Source organism: Phascolarctos cinereus, unplaced genomic scaffold (assembly GCF_003287225.1).
Source record: "Phascolarctos cinereus isolate Bilbo 61053 unplaced genomic scaffold, phaCin_HiC Scaffold_4;HRSCAF=312, whole genome shotgun sequence".
Classification (NCBI taxonomy): Eukaryota; Metazoa; Chordata; class Mammalia; order Diprotodontia; family Phascolarctidae; genus Phascolarctos; species Phascolarctos cinereus.
In genome coordinates this window covers 116,353,103-116,380,783 of record NW_027555847.1, presented here as the reverse complement: position 1 = coordinate 116,380,783, position 27,681 = coordinate 116,353,103, and the positions used below count along the sequence as shown (strand labels likewise).

Genomic DNA, 27,681 nt, shown 5'->3' with positions numbered 1-27,681 from the left:
AATTATAAGAGTAAAAGAGAATATAAGATCTCACTCTTTGTTGTTTTATTTTTGAAAAAGTACAGCTAAAGAGCACTTGATTTGGTAGAGGAAAACATTGCTTTACAGGCTCTCCTTCATCAAAGTTTATGCATGTGTCAATCAATAACTACTTACTATGTGTCAAGTACTGTGCTAGCCACTGGGATATCTATATCTATATCTATATCTATATCTATATCTATATCTATATCTATATCTATATCTATATCTATATCTATACATACAGATACCAAAGTAAAACCATTTTTGTCCTCAAGAAATTTATCTTCTACTAGGCATAAAAATAATATGAGATTTTGAAAGATGTAACAAAACTGACTTTGCTTAACAGCTCTGGTAATTAATATCAAGTGAGGTACGAAATAAGGAGACGTAATCTCATCAGAGGTGGGAGGGCTTGTTAATAGACTGTATAATAGTCAAAGTGGGTGGTAATGATGGCCTGTATTAAGGTGCTAGAGGTCGGAAGAGTGAAGGGTAGACAGAAGCAAGAGATAATACAGAGGTATAATCAACAGTACTTGGCAAGTACATGAAAAACAAAAACAAATAAAAAAAAGAAGGAAAATAATACCAACATTTCAAACATGGAGGACTGAATGAAAGTTATTGCCACTAACAGAAACAGGAAATTCAGAAGAAGAGAAAGGTTTGGGGAAAAGAAGAGAATCTCAGTTATTAAGTTTTAGAGGCTGATGATTGGAAAGTTCTGAGAATGTAAACTGAGAAAAAAAGTAGTAAAGAGAAAGAGGTTAGATACATGAAAGAGGAGGGATGAATGCTAGAATAAATTTCTGGATGAAGCAGGAAGTAGTGATGACTCAAAGGCATAGGGGGAGGCATTAGTATTAGCAAGGATCATGTCTTCTCTGAGACAAGGGAAGAGACAGAAAAACATGAATGATGATGTCAAGAAACTGAGATGTGCTATCACCTCAATTTTCTCAGGGAAATGGGAGGTTGCTTATAAGTATAGGGAGTAAAGTTATGATTAGGGGTTTGAGAAGAAAGGAAAAGTTTTGGAACAGCTTCTGTGGGGAATGAGAAAGAGCCAGTAAGAGGACTGCTGAGAAGCAATGAGGGCCCTGCCGAGGTTATTCATGCACAAGAAATTTATAGTGAGTGAAATCAGCTCATTTTCTTGACTTTATCCAGCTATAATAACTATACATTTTTCTGAAATGACTTTGTCAAAGAAGGTCTCAGTGCTATTTTTCACGTAAGCCCACTTCACCCTACTTCTTCATTCATGTTCTGGAAGATGCCCAAAGGTTCACAATTTCTTCAAATGCCTCTATTTGCTTCTAATGTTAATTAAGTACTTCATTTAGTGTGACTCCATTGTGCCCTTTGGGGTGGAAAGGAATACCTCAATATGGGGTTTCATTTTTATATAAAACAGAACCAGTCTGTACCTCACAATGAAATGAATGCAAAGTTTGTCAAATGCCCCAAGATAATTAGAACTGCTCCAAAGCAAGCTATCGCTAATAATGAGGTTTTTAATTTTTTATCAATTTACTATGAGCAGATAAAAGCTGCTACAATTCATTTTGTATTTTTGGATTTTGACCTGTCTGCTACTAAATAATGTGATAAAATCCAACAAGGAATATCTGGGGGATTGGGGAGGGGAAAGTAATACATCTTGTACATATCTTCATTGTTATGATTCCTGCAGCATATATTGTGTTATAATGCAGAGATGGTGTGTCTGTGTAACCCTCATTAAAGAATTATGTACTGAGGGAAAGGTGCACTTTGAAAGAGTTAGTCAAAGATTTTTCATACTGCTATTATTTAATTTTTGTTACAAGAGTTCCTATAATCAAGCAGAATGATAGACTATACTTTAAGAGGAATACACACACACACAAACACATACACATATATATGGAAACTCACTTGTGTTTGGAGCAATGATAGGCATGCACACAAAACCCAAAATATCCCTTTTGTTTCTTTACATAAAGAATTAAGAATTTTTAGCTAATTTAAAAAGAACTTTAATTTCATTAGAAACAGAGCCATACAGTTAATTTGGTAAATTCTGCCAATATATTTTAATACTCATTATTTGCACACCAGAACAGAGATTTCCATTTTCCTTAATGTAAGGAGTAAACTATTAGTATCTTTATTATAACTGTATAGTTGCATGTAGAACTAGGGAGGAATAATTAATTGTAAATGTGGCAGTTACAGACCTATTTTTAACTAGAAACTTCTCCTGCTATGGAAATTCTTCAATTAAAACTGTCACAAGATTACTCTTCTATTACTGGTGGCAAACAGAGTCTATTAAGATTACTTCAGTAATTCAAAGGATCTGTGACCTCATGTGAGCACTACCTCAAATGCCTTCTTGTCTTGGATGCCTCTTGTCTCTGACTTTCCTGAAACCTTTCAAAGGGGAGAGTGGGGTCAGGAAGCAATCCATACAATTTGCTCATGGGCCTCTTCCTACGTCTTTCTGCATTGCATCAATACCAGCAGAGAAAATGGACTGTGAAAGTTATCTCTTGCTCTCACTACATGACCAGTCCACCTCCTTTGGTTGTCATTTATATTAGATGACATTTCTTACACTTCTAGTATAATTCTTCATCAGTCTTAACTGACTTATAACTACAATGTGCCTCTTTAAGATTCTCTGGGAGACCGACAATTTTAATTTAATTCTTTAGACATTTAATGTTCTATGACAACCACCATACAGAATCACCAGAATATTTATGTTAAAAAGATGAATTTTTGTTTTAAGGAAAACCTTGGAGTCATTAAAAAGATCTATGATTTTCCAAAGACAATTCAGATTATTGTCCATTTTCATTTTCTGTCCCAATTTCACACATTGCTAGACCAGATCTATGGATTGTCAAGCCAATTGCATATCATTCTTTAGACAATGGCCATTCTTCATCTACTCGGTTTTCCTGTGGATAGTTAGGCTGAGAGTTTATGGAACTCATCTGGGAAGCTCTGCAATGCTGTGGGCCGTGATGGGAAAAGCACAATGTGATTGGCAAACATGGCTGTCTGGGGAACTACACAACTTACAGAGTATCCCTCTTCTATTTAGACCCAATGCTGCACATCTTCCATTATGATGGAAAACGCCTCTCGTGAATGTGTCTCCCTGTTTTATGCCTCACTCGATACTAATAATCAGAGAGATAGTGAACAAAGTCATCTCTATTGTTATTCCTTTCAAGGAATCTTAAGTGGTTCTGATATCTAATAGCCTATAAGGTCCTTGAGGGCAAGGATAAGTTCACTTCTGCAATTGTATTCCAAGTGTTTGACACAGTACATGGCACTTCAGTAAGTATTCAATAAATGGCTGTTAGTTCACTGGAATATGCATATGGTCTGGACAGCCTTTAAAGCAATGTTTTCTCTTCTATTAAATGCTTTTTTAAAAATAATAAAATAACATAAATAGTGGGATTTTGTATTCCTTATGTGTTTCAGTAATTCATGTTTCTGTAAAACTACTCTGCTATCATTTGCAAAACCGTCATTTTTCCTTTGTCATACCTTCACTAAAGATGATCTCAATATGTAGATTAAACTCATATAAATTTTGCACAGATGAGAAAGAGGGCTGGTATGGATTGGTAGTTATTAATATTTTCTTGCTTAATTTTTTTTTCTTTTGGTAATAAGTTCTGTCTTATAAGTTTTTCCAAGCATTAGGCGTGTTCCCTTCCTTCAGATGCTTGTATCTCTCTCTCTCTCTCTCTCTCCACACACACACACACACACACACACACACACACATACACACACAATTTCTTCTACTGTAAACTTTCAGTGACAGGATTTTGAAAAAGATCATTCATTTAGAAAGATGAGTCATTGACACTGACCTGGAAAGTGGGTAGAATAAGCCACAAAAGAGCACTCACTGAGCTGTCATCTTAGATTTCTTAATGAACAGAACACTAGAATCACCGATCAGACCAGAAAGTGGAGTTTTTAGAATGTTAGAACTGAGGGAACCTTATATGTAATCCCCTTCATTTTAAAGAAGAAAAAACTGGGAGTCACAAAAAAGTTTAAAGGACTTGCCCAAAGTCATAACATCTCCACAATGTGTACAGGAAGTAATCTCAGTCTGATGTGGCCAATGGAAAGCAGCATATACGCCAAGGACAAGATCTAGGTGCCACTGAGACCAGATTCCTACTAGAAGGTGAGACAGCCCAAATGACAATTTATAATGAGAAATTAAGAAATAAATTTCATCTAAAAGTTAGAACCAGCTTAAATATATCAAATGGATTTGGATTTGATTCAGACAATCCTAAAGGTCTAATGAGGACATATAGGAACTGGTTAAGAGCAAGCCAGCACTACACATTTATTGAGTGCCTACTGTATGAATAGTCCTTTGCTTAGTGCTGGATGAGATATAACATAAGACATGGTTCTCAGTTTCAAGGAGTTAGCAATTTCGTAAGGTGATACAACATAAACAAATAACTATGATGACCTATATTTGTGAGAGATGTATAAGAGAGGTACAAAATGAAGCGCAATGTGAGGTGTAAGAAGACATCAGGGAAAACTTCCTGAAGTAGGTGGCATTGGAATTAGGCTTTAAAAGAAGAAAGTTTAAGAATTCAATGAGTAAAAAGAGGAGGAAGAACCTTCAAGGCACAGAGAAGAACAAAAGATGTAGATCACATGCTCAGCAGACAAAGCGTTTTAGTTTATCTGAAGTATAGATTGTTTGGAGGGGAGTCATAAGACAAGGCTGGGAAGGTAGGAACCATGTATAGGGCCTTCCAAGAAAATAACTTCCAAACCACCCATACAAATAGTGACTGTAAAGGAGAATATTCTCAGGTTTATTGGAGGGATTTTTTAACAGCCAGATAGAGAAGTGCCTTCTTCACAGCAGGTACCTAACACCATAAGGCAACCAGTTTCTAAAATGGACTGAGAATAGTAGCAGCCTTGCCAAAACTGCAAGCTTGATCCCACAGCCACCTCAGAGAAGCTGTAGGTGGTATAATTATGAAAGGAAAAAAAAATAAACACTGAAAGAAAGGATGAGATCTTAAATAACTTGAGTGAGAAGACCAAAGGCCTGCCTCCAATTAGAACTTTTATTTGCAACTGAAGACTCATGGCTACTTACCTCTATGGGTTTTTTAAATTGTTTTATGTAGTTTTATGATTTTTTTCCTACTGTGTATTATTCTATGTCCTTACATGTTCACTGTTATTACCATGAAAATCTTTCTTAGAACACCTAAAAAAGTTGCATGTTTATTTCAGAGAAAGTAGGGTAGGGAAAAGGTTGGAAACCTTTGATGCAAAGAACAATTGGAAACAAAGGAAAAGAGAGATGCAGTGGTCATTATTTCTCAAGGAAAGTTGGTGTGAAACATGGTGAGGCAGAGGGAGCTAGGAATCACTGCTCAGGTTAAATCCTGGGCTACATACTTTTTCTTGACCGTGGATTGAAATGATTTAATTAATAGAGCTGCTTCATCCAATCTGTTGATTGGCAATAAATACTCTAAATTTCTGTCAGAGTATTACCACATTTAGCCACATCGCTCATTCCAGCACACAGGACAAACAATTAAAGACAACTTCCCCATAGGTCGATTGGTCTTTGGTAACTCTGGCTTGTTTCATTTGGAGAAAATGAACAAGCAGAAACCAAACCCAATTTTTAAAAGACCTTTTTTTCCTTTCCTTTTCCCAGAGGAACAGAACAATGGACCTAATACCTCAAATCTCTGGTTGCTGACTTTTTTTCCCTTTTTGTTCCAGACAATTTTCGGTCTTGGGTCTCCTGTTGCTTGGCAAATGAATGAAGCGACTCCTCCAGAGACCCCTGTCTGGTCAACGGGAGTTCGAGTAAATCTTGGAGGTGCTGAAACAAGAATATAAAGAACACCATAAGATGGAAGCTAGACACAATCATCTCTACTACTCTCACCCACCCTCCTCAAAAAAAATAAAAAAACCTCAAAGGACAAAGACTACAAAATTGGGAAGCAGTAAGTTACCTTTCAGGGTAGTTTACAAAGAAGAAGGGGGTAACTTTCAGGTCAAGATATCTGTTAGTGCTTTTATTGCTGAAATCTGTATTAAGGCAGAGATCCAATAACATCCGAATAGCAACATCACACATTAATTTTTATCACCATTATAAAAAAATCCAATTTGTCCTCTGTACCAAAATGAGCTCATCAATCAAAGTGAATAAAATTCTAGCTCCTTGCTTTGATGCTGCTATCAGGGCATGGCCAGAAAGCAGTCTTGCTACTTCTGAGCTATTAAAATTAGTGACATTTCAGATAAATCCAAGAAAATTTTAAGGAGGCAAGAAATTACAGTGCCAAATTAGGAGGTCTGACCAGAAACAGAAATAAGGAGTCTGTGGTAGAAATGCCCTTTTGACAATATACTGCAAGCTCCCTTACCTGAAATATAATCCCCAACTTGTACTAAAGGAGAAAACGTCAATAAACCTTAAAGTTCATGGATGATAGTAACTACATTTTGGTCTGTTTAGTTGTTTTTAAGGAAGATGAAAATGGAAGGGGAGAGATATAAGAATGCGAAAAAAATGGATTACAAGAGATCAAAATGGACTTTTTCATTTAAAAATCTTAAGTTTCCTAAGATTTGCCACCATTCTGTCTATTTTTTTAAAAAATATATCTTTATCATTGCTTTCATTTATTTCAACTGATCAGTTTTTTTTTAATTTTCTACCATCATCTTTGTTACAATCTTTTTTTTTTAAGAAACAGATCTAAGCAAGTACTTTGTTATATATATGGTCAAAGCCAATGATTGAATAAGAGTAAAACAGGAAAGAATGGCTAATAACTCTTTGATCCTAAAACAAGGGGCCCATTTACTTATAACTATCTCAAGGTGGCTCGAGATAATCATTCTGGCTGATTTCTGCTCGTAAAGCTTCCTGACTATCAGCATACTTTGCAGGAATCATAAGTAAAACCACCAATTTAAGACCTAGAAGGAGCATCCAACATTGGTTGTTCTGCCCAGAGGAAGGTAAATTTTGATGGCTGAAACCTACCTAGTTATCTTGGGGTGTACTGGCTGGATTTCTTCCTTAAAGACCATGCCTTAAGCCCAATTCACTCAGCGTCTCATTGATTGGACAACAACAGGTCACTGTCCAAGCACCACTTCTTGGTTACTTTTTGGGCCCTCCAGGCTTAGATAGAATGTAAACAGTAATTGTTTCTCTTTTGGCCAGCAACCCTGAAGGACTTGCCTTCCCAGTTTGACTTTTTATGTGTATACACACACACACACACACACACACACACACACACACACACATATATATATATATATATATATATATATAATATATGTATGTATATACATACACATACACATGTATGTATATATATGTACATCTGGCCACTGGACCCAGATGGCTCTGGAGGAGAAAGTGAGCCTGGGGTGACTTAGCACAGCCCTCCTTCACTTAAATCCATTCATTTGCAAGTCATGTCATCATCTTCCTGATGTCATGGTCCTCTTCAAGAATGAAGAACAAACCACAACAACCATGAAACAAAATCACAGAATGCGAGATTTGGATAGGATCAGAGGTCATTTAGGCCCACTTATATCTAAATTGTTAGTCCCACCTACCACTTAATATGACAGGGGTTAATTTATCCCTTGCTTAATCATCTAGGTGATAAGAAATCTACTGTCTAACAAAGCAACCACTCTACTTTTAGAAAGCTCTGAATGTCTCAAAAAATTTTTTCCCTTCCTATTATTAATTCTAGTACTGTCTTTTGGGACCAAGTAGAACAAAGGTAATCCTTTCACATTATAGACCTTCAAATAGATGAAAAGAGCAATCATCTCTTCCTTGTCTTCTCTAGGTTAAAAACATCAAATGCATTTTACATATGCTTTAATGATTTCAATATAAGGTGAATTTGAATATGTTCACCTTTGTTTCCCCTCCTTTGGGACACACTTTGCAATGTCTTTAATAACACATGGTGCCAAGACCTTAACATGACATTCTAGGTATGGACTGACTAGGACACATGTTTTATTTTGGGTGCTGTATTTCCATAAATGCAAATAACCCATGATTGTTTTGGATGAGTCATATGGTTGACTCATACCGATTGCATTAGAAGTAGATTTTTTTCAACCCAACTGAAGGACATTACATTGATCTCGATTAAAGTGTGTCTTATCAATCCCAGTCAACTATTTTAACATACAAAGACCTGTGAGGATGCTCAGTCTTTCAAACAGCACATTAACCATCCTTCCCAGCTTCCTGTTATTTGCAAAACTGATTAGCATGCCATCTATACCTTTGTTCAATCCAATGATGACAAAATTGACCAGAACACAATGAAAAGAGTCCTACATATTCCACCAGAAACTCTTTGGCTTGACGCCAATCACTTAATTAATAAGCTTTAGGCCAAGTGTTCAGCTCAAAATCCATTTATTTATACTATCATTGAGTTTTTATCTCTCTATCTTGTCCACAAGGATACAGTTAGATAATTCATTAAATGCTTTGCTAAAATTCAGGTCTATGAGTATGTCTAAAATATCCTTCTAATTTAGCAGTATAGGAACCTTATTAAAAAAAAGTTACTCTGGCATGACTTGTTCTTAATAAATTGGTGTTAGTTTATTGTAATCAATTCTTCTCATATTGAGAACTCCCAAACCATCCCTGTAATGCTTTACAGACATCTCAGTTTCTCAGTAGATATAATGTTGAACTTGCAGTCTTGGAGTTCAGATTCAGCTTCAGATGCTTGGTAGCCATATGATCCCTAGGCAAGTCACTTAAAATCTCTTTGCCTCAGTTTCTTCATCTATAAAATAGGGATAATAAGAACACCTATTTCATAGGGCTGGTATAAGGACCAAATTAGAAAACAAATATTAAGTGCTTTACAAACTTTAGAGTGCTATATGCTATTATTGTCATTATTATTAAATTTGACCATAAATCAATATCATTTTTGCCAGCCTATACAAATGGAAAAATACTTTTTATCAAAACTGAAAGTTTTTCCATCTAATCCTTCTAATACAAACCCCAAATTTTACATAAGGCCACTGAGACCTAGAGAGATGAAATGACCTGCTGCCCTTTCATTAATAACATTTCCCTCATACCACTCTTCTTTTACCCTAGAAACGTGTGATGTCTTAAATAGAGCCTTAGAAACTTGGATCCTCCTCTGCCCTTAGGTAATCTTGGACAAATACTGGAGACCTCTTAGAACCTTAAATACTTTCTGTAGAAGAAGGAAATTGGATAGGATCTTCTTTATTGTTTCTTCCAAATGCAGAATTCAATGATTTTTATGTTTTGCTTCCATTTCAGAAGAGCATCTTTTCCAGGTTGGTATCAGATGAGATGTGTTAACTTTCTTGTTATCAACATTAATTGATTAAAACTCTCTGTGCTGGTGAGAAGAGAGAAATCTCAGAGCTCCTGAGCCAGGACAGACACATAAGAAAAGAAAATGACCTTCAATCAAGGTGATTCCTTTTCCAGACCAATTCAAGCACCTTCCTAGATAGTTCTCCTGTAAGATTTATAGGCAGAACTGCAATCTAAGGGACAAAAGGCAAGAAAAGGAAGGAGCATGCATAAGAAACTTTGTATATAGATGCCCATTTTCTAAAAACAGCGGCTAAATAGTGTCTTATACATTTCTCCAGCCTTCGTTGCACTTTTGCAACTACTGAAAATTGTAATTAACATTTACCTGTTAATGCCCAAAATCTAGGGTATAGTCATGTAATTAAAATTCTTAGAGATTCCTTTTTGAAAGCAAAATGTGTATGTATCATATATACAAAACAATTTCTCACAGCCATCCTTAAATACCTTTCTCTGCTTTCTTCTCCTACCTTTCCCAATGCCTTAAATGGCAGATAGGTGGATGGCATGTTCAAGGTTTAGGGACAAAGCATTCTAATTTTTAATCCCTTTTCAAGACTGTATTATGAGTTGAATTCTCCCACCAAATTTTCTCAAAAGAGTGAAATGATAGAGAAGCTAGGCCATTAATGCCCCTCTACTTCTCCACCTCATACTGTCTCCTTAAACCTGTTGCTATTTGGTATTGATTCCCACAACTTTGCTGAATTGCTCCTTTGATAATAACCAATGATCTTCAAGTCAGAAAATCTGATTTTTCTCTGTCCACGACTATTTTAACCTTTCTACACCAAGTGCTCACCATCACCTTGAAAACTTTCTCCTTCCTGTGCTTCCATGGCAAGGCACTGCTCTTGGTTTTCCTCCTATTATTTTCATTGCCCCTTTTATGCCACTTTTGATGGTTTCTTCTCCTAATCTTTCCTTCTAAATGTAGGTCTTCCCCAAAGCTTGGTTCTTGAACCTTTTATCATCTCACAGAAAACTCTCTAACCCAGTGACCTCATTCATTCTCACTTCTTCATGATTTTCTCTCAAATCTGTATTTATAGTCCTGACCTTTCTCTAGAATTCTAGATCAGCATGCCAGTTTTCCCACCTTGTGGGCCCTATGTTGGTTGAATTTTTCCATCAAACTTATAAGAAAGATCAAAAAGGATGAGAAGTCAGGACATTAATTGTTGTTTGTTCTTCATTTTCGAAGAGGACCAATGACACATCCCTGGGACATTAATGTAATCAATAGCTAGACAGAAAAGTAAATGATCCCTAAGATACTTGCTTTTATTAGATGTTTTTCATGTCTTAAGTATAAAGGTAATTAGGAAATAATCTTTGGGGTTTTGAAAAATTCAAATTAATACCAAGGGAAGAACGACCAAAACTAGCTACTTGCTAAACATTTGCTAAAAGTAATAGCTAACATTTCTATTGCACTTTAATGTTATGAAGTGCTTTTCATTTATTGTCTCATACTCTGAGCTTCACAACAACCTTGATGAGACAGATGCTAATAATATCCCCATTTTTCAGACACGTAAACTAAGATAGTAGTGAAGTAAGTTGCCAAGGGGTCACACAGTTAGGGAAACTAAATTGAAGTTGTAGTGACTTCAAGCCCAGAACCTGATTATCCACTTTGCCACTTAACCATCCTGCTAACGCCTTAAACTGAACATATCTAAAAGAAAAATTATTTGTTTTCTCTCCCAAAAGACTCTCCTTCCTGATTTTCCTATTTCTCTTTTGAGGCTGCAATTTCTTACTAATCAAATGCAGAGTACTGGAAACATCAAATTACTATAAAGCCCCCCAAAGTCAGTTTTCTAAAGGCAAATGTGAGAAACTAGGAAGTCTTAAGTCTTTTCCTTAGCTTTTTTACTAGAACTACACCTCCCTATCTGTCGAAACAGAATATTAGGCGACAATTAGGTGGCACAGTGGATAGAGCACCAGCCCTGGCGTCAGGAGGACCCAAGTTCAAATCTGGTCTCAGACACTTGACACTTACTAGCTGTGTGACCCTGGGCAAGTCACTTAACCCCATTGGCTAGCCTAAAAAGAAAAGAAAACAGAATACTAATGTTTCTAGGCTTGGGACATACAAATATATATATATATATATTATATATATATACACATGTATGTATATGAAAAAACTCTCTGTGATGTTATGGTAGTCTTTGAAACTTAACTGATTTTTTGTTTGTCATCTATTGTCTTCCACACCATTTGTCAACTCCTGAAATTGAGATGATATGTATGAGCCAGCAAAGTGATTGCAAGGTTCATCAATATAGAGTTGGAGGAGACCTTAGAAGACATCTATCTGGCTGAACCTCTTCATTTGCATATAAGGAAATTAAGGCTTAGAAAGGCTAAGTTATACAGCTAATAATTGTCAGAAGCAGGTTATGAACCCAGGTCAACTTGACTCCAAGTCCAGCACTCTACGAACTACACCAGAAGCCTTGACACTAAATCATTAATAAAGGCTAACTCCCCTCCCCCTGCCAAGAAAAAATAAATCCCCTTCTTCCTCCCACCCAACAGAATAACATAACAATACAAAATCTCTTTTCTCTTTGAAAAGGTGTTAAACATTCTAGAATGGGTGTCCCTCAACCTTGACCACACTATCCACCCATTTACCATTTTAGGCACTTGGAAAGCCTGGAGAAAAAAGCAGAGAAAGGTATCTAAGTATGGCAAAGAATACAATACATGATTTTCTTTTCATCTCAGCTTTATAACAACAGGGGAGGAATATCTATATTTTGGATATAAATGATCTATGAAATTCTATGGAAGGGAGACACACAAATAGTCTGGAGATGGAAAGAAATGTCAAGAATCAGAGAAACGATATGCACTAAAGAAATCTATTCAGGAATTAGACAATAATCTCAGGGCTAAGTGATCAAAGCCGTCAGTTTTGACCAAAGTAATGAAATGATCAGTGGAGGGCCTAGTATGGTATGAGGAGAGAAGAAATGTCACAAGGGGCAGAAAGTGAAAGAGCTTCAGCTGCTCAGACCCCAGGATTCCGATAGGTGCCCTTCCGTTATCACAGTACAGTTAACTGCCTTTGTTATCTGCCTGTAGCTGCCAACTCTTGGCTTTGCAAAATGGATCTATTCTCAAGGCAGGTCTGACAAGTGAGGAGTATGATCTTTTATTGGACTAATGCAGGGTGCTGAAGAGGTCAAAATACCCTCCAGCCCTGAAAGTCTATTTTCTAAATGAAAAGTTGAGAGACTAAACATGCATATGAGTCGGGGGAGAAGCATGGCTGTAATTCCAGAACTCGTGGGTCACATGAAGCTGTCTGTTTTCAAGGACTCTGCATTCTCTTGATGCATCCTGTAAATAACCAGTGGATAATCACCTCAGAGCTTGGTTGTGAGGAAAGGACTTTGTAAATCTTAAAGTGCTTCCAAAATGTGACTGGTTGTTATTAGGACAAGTTATCTGACCCACAGCTTCTAGAGAAAAGCATGCACACTTCAAAGTCTTTTCATTAAAGTGTCCCATGAGATAGCTATGCCAATTAATGTTAATTTTCTGGGGGAGGTTGTCAAACTAGACCTCAGTTTTTGGGCTTTCTAATGGTAAATACAATTATTGGAATGCCATAGTTCTTACTAATGTTCGGGCAGAGTCGATTAAGAATCAGCAAACTATTTATAGCCTTCCTTGACAAACTGCTGAGTAGAGCTTTAAAAAAAAATAACAAAACACCTAGACCATACACTTCATTAAACAGGTCTGGAGATCAATGTGTGAGGACTTTTAATTCCATAAATACCATTCAACCATGGAAAAAAGGGGTGTGGTAGATTACCAAAAACATTTTAAAGTACTATCTTTTCTTAAACAGCCTGGCCACTGGTATGCCTTAAAACTAAGTCACACCAAAGATCACAGGATGCAAAAACGAAAAGAAGGAACTAGGGTTCCATTTGTCTAATGTAATTCTAATGAATAAGATGCATCTGTGGACATCAGGAAGTGTGGAGCGTGGGGAACAAAACTAAGAGTCTGTAATTAATTGGCTTTGTTTCTTTTAGCTGATTAACATTTCTTTAAATAGTGCAATTTGTTTTTAAAGGGGATATTTGTCATAAGAAAATACTTTAAATCCTCAAAGAGGAAGGCTTAATCATGGTACAGGCTAATTTAGAGAGACAGTCAACATCTGCACCAACTCAACTAAGGTCAATAAATGTTAATTATGTGCCTACTGTGTGCCCTGTTATTGACACTCTTTTAGGAATTTTAATATCCATAAGAATACACTAACAGCTCTGAATTTATGAAAAGGCTATATGCCAAATGTTCACTTAGATGTCAGTGTTTTCTCATAGAATCATTATTAAGATTGTTCATAGCAGATCACACGCTTAGAGAGATTTACAGTTTTTAAAATGCTTTCCTCACAACCACTTGTGAAGTAGGTAGGGCTAATATTATTTATTCCAATAAGGAAGCTGAAGTTTACCCAAGATTACACAGCTAGTAAGTAGTAGTCAAGACTCCAAGTCAGTTCAGTTCCTTCTAATACAATGTTTTATGTATGCAGTCTGCTTTTATATGCATGTATGTTGGCTACCTCTCCAAAGTGAAAATTCTTGAATAGCCCCTACAGCAGGACAGTTGAATGGTCCTGGAATAACCTTCCTTTTCACTTAGACAATTGTCAATAGACTCCAAATTGATCTCCCAACAATTTCCCAACCATAGTCTCTTTTCCTTCTAATCAACACCTTGCAACTCTTATCAGACTTCAGTGTTTCAATGAATGGGTCTATGACTTCACAGGCAAGATACTTCCTTCAGTAGTGTTGAGACTCACATCTTTTCATGCTTCCTAATTCTCATAGATGGTCTCCTGTAAATCCTCTGCAGGGGGTCCACCCAACCCCCCTCTACAGTGCTTTGTGGTAACTCTGCAAAGTTTATACAGACTGCTTGTTATCTACCTGATGATCAATCTTTTTAAAAAAGGCACTAGATTTAAAACTCCACTAGAATTCTATACTAGCTAAATTCTGCACAACTTCTTTGTAAGTTTTAAGTGAAATGATACTATTGGAAATGCAATTTCTCTCATCCTTTAAATTCTCCAGTATGTTTGTTCATAGCTTGATAAGCAAACCCTATAATAGGGACCATGTTAATACAACATACAGTGCAAGTGTACTACATGAAGACTATAGTAAAACAAATACCTTAGTCAGCCATAGACCTGATGTTGAAGAATGAATGGCAATGAAGAGCTTTGCTTGTCTCATCCCAAGGCTTAGCATAAGATTAAGAAGTAAAATGGAATGACTTCAAGCTATGTGATGGAAACCTTAGGCAAGTAACTACACCCTTCTATTCCTCAGGTTCCTCATTTATAAAACAAAGAACTAGACTGGATGGTCTCTCAGGGCCCCTTCTGCAAGATGCTTCTCCTTTCTCCGCCCACCCTTAATACTCAATGCCTCTCTTCTGAGATTATTTTCCATTTATAATGTATATATCTTGTATGTACATAGTTGTTTGTATGTGGTTCCTCCAAACTGGAATGTGAGCTCCTTGAGGGCAGGAACCACCTCGGCCTTTCTTTGTACGCCCAATGTTTAGCATATTGCTTGGCATACAGTAAATTCTTAAAAAATGTTTATTGATTTCATTTGACTCCATGCCTTGTTTTATTAGGTGCTATGACTTGTCAAGACAAAAACAAAAAAAAAATTCATCATTGAATAGCACCCTCATTTGCTAAGTATGTCTCTGAACTTATGAATATTTCTTTGAACTGAGTCTAGTCTTTGGACAACATAAACACAATCCATAAACACACTCATCCAGGAAGCCTTTCCTGCTTGCTAGCTGGGCTTACTAAAACTTCCTCTCCACTGGCATGCCTCTGAAAATCCAGGGTTACCTTTTTATCCTGGGGAGGCCTGACCTGAAGGAATGGGACATAATCGCTTAATAATCCACTAGACTATAAAATTTTTCTGAGCTGTTGGTAGGAATCACTTAGGCCATCTGACTTAGGCTTAAGATAGTCATAGATTCTATGTGTTTACAGACGTGAAATTTCAGCAAGGGAACATAAATGGTCCAAATTCATTCTTAGATACAATCTATGAATTTGTGCTTCCCATTCCTTGTGGCAGACTCATGAATTCTTAATGAAAATATGTAACTAGGAGTGCTATTTAGTCATCCACTCAACGGTTTTCACTTCAAGCCCTGGGGTTTTCTTGCTAGCTATTTATACATTCAAAATACACAGACTATGCACCAGTTTACACTCAATAGAGTGATGAAGGTCCTTATGCAGAAACAGATGAATAGCTACGTATTACATACAATTTCCCTCCCTCATAGAGTGGAGATGTAGCCAAATGATATAAGATTTATTGGCTATTTTATATTTCCTCTAAATGGTAATATACTCAAAGGCTATTAAATACAACCACAGTATTTGACAAAAAGCAGTCTTACAGATCCCTCAACATCCTTTTGGTAGATCTGGCTTTCAAAGCTGATTCATTTACATCCTTTGCTGCTAATTTACTCATTAATCATAATTTATCACATCAGTTACGCTGATCATCATTATAAGTAATCATTTCTCCTTAATTCTAACCTGTGCTTAGCATGTCCCTGCAAATTGGATCACACAGAAAAGTTAATTGGTTTCTTATTTCAAAAAGGATGAGAGAGTAAGTTTAATGGAGGAGGGTAGGAAAGGAGAAACAAAGAAACCCCTTTCTAAGATGACTTTTAAAGTCCAATATTCTTTATACTACTTAATAACAACACATCATATTAACAATGGTGAACAGGGTAGGTATACTTGAGACGTCATAAGGTGGTGGGAAGTAATTTCCAGATAGAGTAAACGTAATGGTATTTATATAATTAAATAAATATCTTTTCTTTTTGTCTCCATTTCAGCATAACTTGAATTGCAGCAATTGTACAGGTATTATCAGAATTTGGAAAAGACAGTAACACTGGTAGCTCTGTCTTTAGAATTGACCAGCTTTTCAGAAATTTTATATATAATATTATCATAGCAATGGATCTACAGATGTAAGTAACCTTAGAGGTCATTTAGTCCAAAACTTTGCCCACTCCCACACTATAGATTGAAAGCCAGAGAGGAGGCAGGATTTTCCTAAGGTCATGGAAGCAATATGAGGCAAATGGAAGGTTCAAACTCAGGTCTCCTGATTCCAAATCCAGAAATCTTTCCAGTGAACCATAAAGCCAGTGCTTGTAGTTAGGGTCACAAAACCCTTGGAGGAAAAAGTAGTTACACAATTTACTTATAGAGATAACAAAAATGTGTGTTCACAAGGTCATAAGACAGGCAAAAGTGCTGCTGTAAGATAGAACATATGGTAGGTTTTATCTTATGTAAATTATTTTAGATAAAAAGAAAAAAAGACATGGATTGTTCAGCTTCATGAAAATGTTTCTATAGAAATAGATGTTGTGCCAACCAAGCTGGCGAGAAACAGGCAGGCATCATGGTAAGACCAGTGTTTAAAGCTCACTACCATAAACCTTAGTACAACAATGAGTAGTGCCTTTGGGATGCACCATCTGTATGAAAGTGGGGAATATTTCCAAGTGGACAACACTTTGAGAAATGTTCATGTGACTCAATTCAAAAAGCATTTATTAAATACCTACTATATGTAAGGCTCCAAGGATATGGAAGACAACATGAAACAATAGCCCCTACTCTCAAAATTCTTCCACAGAACTTGAGGACTACAGTATCTACCTTTCTTTTTTAGGCTCTTGTAGGCTCTAGTACCACTTCCTGTAAAAGGCCTCTCCTGATTCACCCAGTGTCACCTTCTCCCTATTCCCAAGCACATCACTGTGTATTAATTTGTCTATATAGTGGACTACTTACTTATCTGTGAATATGCTGTAGGCTCCTAGGACAGGGGCTTTTCTATTTGTATCTTCAGCACTCAGCACAGTACCAGATACAGAGAAGATAATTAATGCTTAATTAATTAAAGGATGTCCATCATAATTTCAGAAGACAGAGGGATGGAGCACTAATATCTAAGAAGACTGGGAAAGGACTCAGCCTATGAGCTGAGCAGCTGGCATTGTAGTGAGGAAATCTGAGTTCAAATCTGCCCTCACTTGCTAGTGGAGTGACCCTGCGAAAGTCATTTTAACTTCTGGGTGCTTCTATTTCCTCAACTATAAAATGGGGATCATAATTGCACCTACCTCCCAAGGTGTTAGCGAGGATCAAATGAAATAATATTTGTAAAGCATTTAGCACAGTGTGTGGCTCACAGTAGGTGCTTAATAAATACTAATCTCCTTCCCTTCCCTTAGCCTAAGCGTGGAGAAAACTAGAAATATTGAAAGATGAGAATGGATTCCTGGGTTGAAGAACAACCTATTGATGATTTCTGTAGCAAAATTCATTATTCAAACACATCCAATATGCATAATTCTCTTTTTCAAGGTCAGCTTTGCCACTGTTTATTATTTTGTAATTCAGTTTAGGAGTCATTAATCCTAGAGAAGTGGAATTTAAGAATATTTCAAAGGATCAAGCTGCATCAAATGACAGTGCTTCTTTTCTTTTGTATCTATAAAGCAAAGAAAATAAAAGGAGCAGGGTAACAACACTTATCTCATGTAAAATTATAATATCTTTTGTGAAACTGGCCTGCTTACTCTCCACTTTATATCAGCAGCTTTGATTGGTTTGGACTCTACAGAACATGATGCCCCATCCAGGACAAGTGGATCACCTGAAACCTCATCATCACGCTGACTGACTCAGATTCTGATGCTCAACATGTTTTCAATTCCCTCTCAAACTCTGCCATTTGACTGGAGGGCTGGAGGGTAGAGTACTAACCTCCCCACAAAGACTTCCTTTAGCCAGGGCTGGAATCTGAACTTTCCAAGTAACTCCACTGTTCATTTCCCAGCGATGTAGCTCTATTTGTTTTCAACTCCAAAGAATACCATGCCCCTGCACCAGGTAATCCTTGGTCACCTCCCCTCCACTCACTTTTCAGCTTCTTTTTATGTGTTGTCTTCCCTCATTAGAGTATAAACTCCCTGAGGTCAAAGACTATCTGTTGCTTATTTGTATCCCCAGTGCTTAGCTATGTTTCACACATAGTAGAAGCTTAATACATATTTATTGAATTGAATTATTGACCTTTCTGGGTTTTGAATATATGAAGGCAGATAAAATATCAATTGCTTTCTTTGAAAGGTTGCTGCGAGAATCAAAAGATACATACACACATACATACATACATATATATATATATATATATATATATATATATATGTATAATGATTCAAAAACAACAGTAAAAGTAAAAATGACTCATCTCTTTATAGTGCTTTAAAGTTTACAAAGGGCAAATGTTATGATCCCATTTTACAGATATGGTAACTGCTAGAAAGTATAAGACACCTGTGCCTGATGACTAGAAATTCAGAATCTTTCCATTATGCTAGGGTCCTGTGAAAAAGCCTTGAAAATTATTACATCATTTTATTAAAATAAGCAATTGGAATAACAGATTTCACAGTGAACACTACAATCTGAGGGCTTTGCCCTAACGTCTATCTCTGGTATTTACTTTGCTGTGTGCTCATGGATGAGCAAGTCATTTTCACTGCAACACTTATTTCTTCCTCAGCAAAACAGGGTTAAAAATACCTGTGCTAACTATACCTCACAGGGTGTTTGTGAAGAGTTTCTTTTATAAACCAGAAAGTGATATGGATATGTTAGCTATGAATTCTTCAAACATTCCATCATCTCAGCGATGTGGGTATGCTATCTACCAATACAAATTACAACCCTTGCTATATCTTCTTGCCCCAGACAGTTCATGTTCTCCCACGGATCCTTCATAGGCTATCTATCCAATGTGCTAGAGGTCTCATTCTGGCTGTTTAACACGTCTTAGGTACCAGTACAAGATGTGAGCTGCCCACCCATCTGTTATCACCCTCTCAAATTATACAACCAACCCCACCTCATCTTCTGGTTGTAATTTCCTGGATGATATTCTTTAAACCACTTCTTACAAGCAAATAACAATTGAAAATACGCCGAGCTTGCTTCAGCAGCAGTTAGACTAACACTGGAGATATGCTTCAGCCTTTTTGTGCCCCTCATGTGTTCCTCCATTGCCTTGTGAGTCATCTATTACTTCAGTTCTTTGGAGATAGTAGCATTTCAAGATTCACAACCATGCAGCATCACCAGGACAACATTTGTGTTTAAAAACAAACTAACAAAGGTAGATGTTTAAAGTAGCTATGCTACGGAGACCACCTGGCATTTACACTTCATAAATTAAAAGAATATAGACATGCATATGGACATTACATATACATACATATGTATCATGTACACATATGTGTATACATGTATGTGTATACAATAAAAACCACAAGTACCTTTAACAGCACTTTGGATGTGGTTCATTCAATTTATATGTTCTTAAAAAGAAAAGCATTTGCTTCTTTTCCCAAAATCTCAAAGCCAAAATATATTTAGTAATAACTTGGAATATTTCCTGAGAATCTGACTCAAACATGTACACCTATCAGGCCTCTTAACTTTATGTAGAAAAACTTAAAAATATATATTTATTTACAGGTTTGCTTCCTTCTGTTATTGAACAGCACTGACAGTCATTACTAGAAATTCACAGAGTATTTTACAGTCTGTAGAAATGAGATGGAAATGGAAAAAGAGTCTCTTAACAGGCTACTTTAAGTTTCAAGTGGTAGGGACTCACTGCCAAATTCAGCATTCTCAAACACTGGATTGTCATCCTCCCAAATGAACATTCTCCTCTCTGTTCTATTTGGGGGTACAAAGTATGAAAGGCATGATAACAGGTCCCATGTTAGGCTGTGAAATCATATTTAAATAAGTAACTACAGTGTAATAATAGATGATCACCCAGGGGCATGAACTGCCATGTACTACAGAGAGAACTCAAGTTGACGTTGGTATCCAACTTAGGAACAGAGACTACTGCAATATTGCTGAGATTGTAGATGGAAATAAATTCTAAAGGGAGCTTCAATAAATTGGCCACTAGACAGAAAACATAATCCAATACTGTGATTTTCACTTCCTTTTTAATTTTTTAAAAGTCTCTCCACTAAAAAACCCATATTAGCAATACTATGAATTCATGTTATGTCCAAAGAGGAAAAAACAAAAACTCATCACCTTCTTCTTGTGCTGTGCTGACTAAAATACTCATGAAAGTGTATGCATGAATATACCCGCACGCACAAGCTACAAATTTAGATAACCGTCAGCAGAAAGACACTCTTATCCACTTCCTCCCTGAAATGATTTAAGCTCTGGCCAGTCCTTCTGTTCCAGTTTCTGAACAGCATCAGATTATTGAGATAAGCATTCATTCCACCTCTCTCGATAAGTGAAATAAACTGACACTTGAACCTGTATAAGTCAGGCAGTACTCCTGGAATATGTGAACAACACTGTTCAGTTGGTCTAATTTTAAAATATCAAGTGCCTAATTTATATCCCTGGGCTGTGCAGACCCCGGTCCCAGCTCATTTCGTTGCCGATTATGCATGTTTCTAGAGAAACACATTATCTGAGCCCCAGGAACATGGCAGGCATTCCAAAGCAGCATAGACAGTGAAGGTTGCCATTTGCCAAGGACCTTATTTTTTTTCCTTTTCCTAATTTACAACTCATATTATTAAGTGGGAAAACAAAGGATTTCAGAGGGTTTACCCACATCGAAAGAACCTCTATGAAAAACCTGCAAATGAGCTTTTAATTACACTGTTTACCAATATGCTTAGATGGCAAGTAGAAATAAACTGAAACATTTCTTGCTGTGGCTTTCTCCAATTTAAGCTGTTGCAGGCAATATCAGAACAATTTAAGTTGGTTTCATGACAAATTATTAGGACACTTATTTTAGCACTAAAACCAACCGATAATTAAGGGCCCTGGTGCACAGTGATTGTTTAAAGGATAAACAGAAGCTGAGGCTGACAGCTGATTGGCCTCACCCCCTGCTATCCTTAGAACACAGGCACAGATAGCAAGGCCTCCAGCCAGATTCAGGTACACTTCAGTCATTCTTCTAATCCAAAAGAGGCATAACACACAATTCATACTAGGGAAGATTGAGAAGACATTGCTATTATTCCTAGCACTAGGTTTAAGGTGTCTATAGACAGGACACAGAATGTTACTTTCCTGGGCATTCCATCATAAAATGGGAATATCCTGAAATCTTGGAGATCTCTCTCTCTCTCTCTCTCTCTCTCTCTCTCTCTCTCTCTCTCTCTCTCTCTCTCTCTCTCTCTCTCTTTCTCTCTCTCTCTCTCTCTCTCTCTCTCTCACACACACACACACACACACACATACACACACAAATATATCTGTGTTAGCTAATGCATATTTGTAGGGCAAAGAAGAAAATTCCCTCCTTGGATGTGTGTGTTGTAAGCACATGTGAATATGTTCATAGGCACATATGTGGAATCTGATTGAACTTAATCTACCTGAATTAGAAAAGGGGTTTGCAGATAATCCTGTGTTAAGCTTCCATCTAGTCACAAATGAAAAGCATAAACCTTCTCAGATCTAAAAGGTTAGTGATGTGCACCACTTCATCCCTCCAAAACATTATATAACCCTGTCATATCCACTTATTTAATGAAAGAAAATTTGGCTTTAAAGCTCTCTACTGCTCCTTTTTCAAAATTTAATGTCTGCAGACTGCATATGAATTATTTGGTAACTGAGAGCTGAAGCTGCTTCCTAATGTGTATTTCAAAATGCGACAGGAGCTGATCTCTTTTCAGAATAGTTGAAGTAAAACAGAATTTTTTTAAGAAAAAGGGGAAATCTAAAGGAGTTGGGTTTCAATGATGATTAAATATGCCTGGTTTTCACTGAGACATTAGAAAAATACCCTTTAGGATATTCACAGTTTAAGAACAACAGGTAGGAAAGACAAAATAAGAATTTAGTAAATATTAGGTGAAGCATTTACAACATTTATAGTGAGGCAACTATACAGTTATTCCCCTGTATTATGGAATTGAAGTTAAGCCACAGGACAGGAACTTGTAAGTAGAGAAACAACATGGTAAAGGAGGATAAGCCCTAGATTTAGAAACAAAGGGTTTGGGTTCAAGATCCAGGTTAGCTTCTTCCCAGCTATGTGACCCTGGGGGAAATAACTTCCCTTCTTGGGTCCTCAGACAGTAAGATGGTTTCTAAGGTGTCTTCCAGTGCTACTCTTCTACAATGTTATGATTCTATAATTCTTGTTATATCAAAATTCACTTAAATGATAGTAGTGGAGGAGGAGTATGGCATAGTGCAGGGGTGGGGAACCTGCAGCCTCGAGGTGTGGCCTCCTTGGGCGTGGCCTTTTGACTGAATCCAAGTTTTACAGAACAAATCCTTTCATTAAGGGAATTTGTTCCGTGAAGTTTGGGTTCAGTCAAAGGGCTGCACTTGAGGACCTAGAGGGCCACATGTGGCCTCGAGTCTACAGGTTCCCCACCCGTTGTATAGTGTATCTGTAGAGCTCCAGACTTATGATCAGAATAACATGGGTTTGAAACCTGTCTCAGATGGTTACTACTTGTGCAATCTGGGCAAGGCACTTAACATTCTCAACTTCAATTTCCTTATCTGTAAAAATGGGAATAAACTACTTTTGTGGTCATCATATGATTTAATGTATGTCAAATGCTTTGCAAAATTTGAAGCTATATATACAAGTGAGCAATTATTATTACTCTTCCTCAGAACTGCCATTCATTAATAATAATAATAATAATAACAATAATAATAACAATAACAACAACAAATGATGATGATGGCCCAAATATTCCCCCTAGGTCCTTCATTCCAAGAGTTAGTGTCAAGAAATTCAAGCATAGATGCCCTATCCATTGAATCATAGACTCTCACAACTGTCCATGGTCTTAAAGATCATGCAGCCCCACCCCCTCATTTTGCAGATATGGAGATAGAACCTCAGGAGGAGCTACATTGGGAAATCACATCCAAGGTATGGATTTGACAAGATCATAGACTGTCAGGTGGAAGTGACCTTAGAGATCAACTAATCCAATTCCTTCATTGTACAAAGATAACAAAACAAAGATCCTGAGAGGTTCTGACTTGTCCACTGTCACACATTGCTGAAGAATTGACCTCCTGGGCCCCTTTCCAATGATCTTTACACTATACCAGCTTAATATAAATGGTCTATTATATTTTTTTGGCTGTGTCCATACACATACATATAAATGAGAGGTAATATGGCTGGCCTCAAATGCAGGAAGACTTACCTATTTTAGAGGCCTGACCCTGAGATATTTTAGCTCTGAAACCGTAGTAAAGTCACTTAACCTCTTAGTCCCCCTTTCCTCCCTCAAATAACTATCTAAAGGTCTTAAAATTACCTCCACTGTTGATCTGCATTGGAGGGAAGAATATCCACACAGGGAGATCACCCACAAGGATGAAATCATATATAGATAAAAATAAAACATATACATATATATGTTATGACTAAACCTAAATATAAATATATACATACAAATGTATATATTTATATTTATTATTAACATACATATAAAAAATCTTTATAAAATATAAATAAATATAAATAAGAGAAGAACAAATTTCAGATTCATTAGAGGGAGTTATATTTGTAAATCTAGAAGGCAGTTTATCCATTCATGCACTTTTAGTGAACTATGTTTTGCCTACTAGTGACATTATTTGTACAGAAGTACTCATGAAATCTAGGTCTGTACAGCTATTAGCCCTCAAATATATCTGTGGACATTCAACCACATTTTGACTTCTTTTTGTGCACTAAAGGCTAAGGTAGCAAATATCACAATCACTAGTTTTGATGAAAAGAGACAGCATAATGCTGTGGAAAGAATACAAGATTTGGAGTCAGAAGCCAGGGGTTGAAATCTTTGCTTTGCTATTTACTTTCTCAGTGACCTTGAACAAGTCACTTAACTTCTAGACCTCAGTTTCCTCCTTTGTAAATGAGGAGGTTGGACTAATTAGGTCCCTTCCAGATCTAAATCTATGATGAAAGGTCTAAAAATGAACCCGAGAAAAGGAATATAGTAATTCTCCCATCAGCCCAAGGACTCTAGCCAGGTTTAAGTTTTTAGTTAGCCAGTAATCATTTATTAAGCACCTACTATAAACTCGACACTGTGCTACGACCAGGAATACAAAAGAAAGCAAAAGACAGCCCCTGCTCTCACAGAACTCACGATTATGTTGCATTGTTCAAATCCACTAAAATGTCAAGTTTTTACTTTGTATTACTTAGTTGTCTGCAAATCATATTATTTTTCACTTGATAGTGGCTTCTTTCCAATATCGTAATCTGTTTTTATTGTGATGATTTCTGATATCCTTAAAGTGAATGTACCTCAAAAGTACAACATAATAGGAATTTATTTGAGAAAGACATTTTATACAGGAAAAATGGAGGAAACAATTTAATGCTTCATATTTAGACACTAAGTAAGCAAAGAAGAGAGTTTTATCACTGAGCAACATGTGGCCAGAGCTGAGGAAACTTTTCACTGTTTGCATTGGATGTGTAGTGGGTCGTATTTCACATATGAAGCTGTTGCAATAGGCTTTTTGCTTCACTATACCTAAGTGTTTCCAAATGTTTGAGATTAAAGCAATCATATTTTCTCTAATGTTCTCAAGAAGCTTAATTCAGTAGCTAATGCTGGAATTAACATTTTCATGATGGAAGGATCGTCATGCTTTCTATAGCTCTGTAACTTAGTGGTTAAAAGAGTGATGATCTTGTTTAACATATCAATTTACATTTAACCACAGGGTAACTCTGTATCCCCAGTTCATACAAAGTACTTTTTCAGAAATGGTGTTTTATTTGAATTGACCTTACACACTGGACTCCTACAATTCAAATTTTTATTAATACAAAAATGAAACTGTAATAAGAAGCTATGCCATAAAACGATTCTAGATATTTCAGAGAGCAAAATGTTTTAGAGGACAAGGTACAGAAGAGAAAGACAAGTTACAATGACTTCAGTTAATGCAATTAACGGAGAAGGTATTCTTTAGAGATCTTATTCTAAATGATGTTTTCATGGTGAAGTAACATTTAGTTTCCATTCACAGTAAGTTTTTGCTTTTTTAAAAATAGACCTGTATTGACTATCTTCTGATATGATTTAGATTTCCCTCTGTATTCTTTTCCTTCCTGGCTCCAATAATATCAACCCAAAAGAGAGAGAGAGAGAGAAACAGAGAGACAGAGAGAGAGCCAGAGACAGAGACAAACAGAGACAGAGACAGAAAAAAAATGACAAAATCAACACATTTAACATCATATGAAATTTTTCCTACCCATGGACTTCTCACCCCACTACACCCTACTATTTTTTTTGGGTGGGGGCTAGGCAATGGAGTTAAGTGACTTGCCCAGGCTCACACAGCTAGTAAGTGTTACTTGTCTTAGCCCAGATTTGAACTCAGGTCCTCCTGAATCCAGGGCTGGTGCTCCTTCCACTGAACCACCTAGCTGCACCTCCCCCCACCCCCTACTATTTTTGCAAAAGAGTAGGAAGATCTGTTTTACCTCGGGTCCAGGCTTATTATTTGTAAATTTACAAGACTCATTTTAGATTGTTTCATGCTTGATATTATTTCCATTTACATTGTGTACACTGTGTGGGATCTGCTTGTTTCACTTTGTATCAGTTGACATAATTCTTCCCATGCTTCTCTGTATTCATAGTCATTGTTTCTTACAGTAATATATATTGTTTCTTATAGTAATATATATTGTTTCTTAATGGTGGTATTCCCTTACAATCATATACCACAATTTACTTAGCTATTTCCCAATGGAATTCTTTGCTTCCAGCTGTTTACTACCACAATAAATTTTATTTCTTAATGAATTTTCATATTGTTTTTCTCTAGCTCACCATGCTATTTACCAGTGGCTAGAAACCTCAGAAAACAAAAAGGCTGTTTGTCTTCCAGAGTTATTATGTATGGGAGGATGTTTTCCTCTTTCATTTCCTCCTAAAACCTCACAAGTTATGAGCTGAAGACTAAAAGCAAAGAACATAAAAGCAGAATGGATAGTCTTGATTTCAAATTATTGCGGACTCTAGCATGCCATCTAATTACCATATAAGCAGATACCATAAAGAAGCTGGAATCCACATCACATCATAGGAGAGATCCTATGACTCAGAGTCTCTCCGTAAATTATAATTGAATTTACAGTATTTTTACTAATGTTTGTAGCTGATGAAATTTATCCTCATTAGAGAGTCTGGTAGCAATGGATATTCTTCCTATCCATACTATGAGGAAGAATATTTTCAAGGTTTGGTAAACTCACAGTTGCTCTATGAAAAATAGTGTGTGTTCAATAAATATCACCTGTATTGCTTTTGGCTACATTACATATTAGTCTGATACTTGGTCCATTATCACAAGTTTTCCCTAAAAAATCGTACCCCAAACTTGTTGGAGCAGTAGTTCCTAATAAGTTAATTATCAAGTCAGACATTTTTGCTCCACCAGCTTCAGTAGCCAATAAAAAGCTATCAAAATAACACAATTTTAGTGCTTCCTCAGAAGGGACTAGATTCTCTCTTATGGGTCCCCACTGAGTTACATGAGATGATGAGACTCTGCTCTAACAATTACTACTGCAATTGTCTTTAGTGTCTGAAATGGCACATTTGGAGAAAACTGACCATGCTGAGTCAAAATTCTCTTATTGAATAATGTGGCCAGAAAATTATCATAAAATAACTGAGGATAGGACCTGGTAGCATTGGTGAATGCTTCATTCAAAGGTGTGTCAGTTTCTATACAATATTTTCATAACATAGAGGTGGCCTAGTACAGAGTACTGGGTTCGAAGACAAAGGACCTAGGTCTAAATCCCACCTCTGGTACTTATTACTGATGTAACCTTGGGCAAGGTATTTAAACTCTAGTCTGGGCCTTATTCATCTGTAAAATGGGGGGGGGTAGGGGGAATGGAGGGACTAGACAAACTGACTTCTAAGATTCCTCCCTACACTAA

The 27,681-nt window shown here is 36.6% G+C and overlaps 1 protein-coding gene across 1 annotated transcript in view; it reads right to left on the bottom strand.

Moving 5' to 3' along the window:
* Nucleotides 1-27,681, bottom strand: part of PTPRD (protein tyrosine phosphatase receptor type D) — a 616,472-nt gene that overhangs the window by 348,207 nt on the left and 240,584 nt on the right. The window contains 1 exon segment of the mRNA XM_078152500.1: nucleotides 5,793-5,938. Within this exon segment, the coding sequence (XP_078008626.1) occupies nucleotides 5,793-5,938 (146 nt within the window).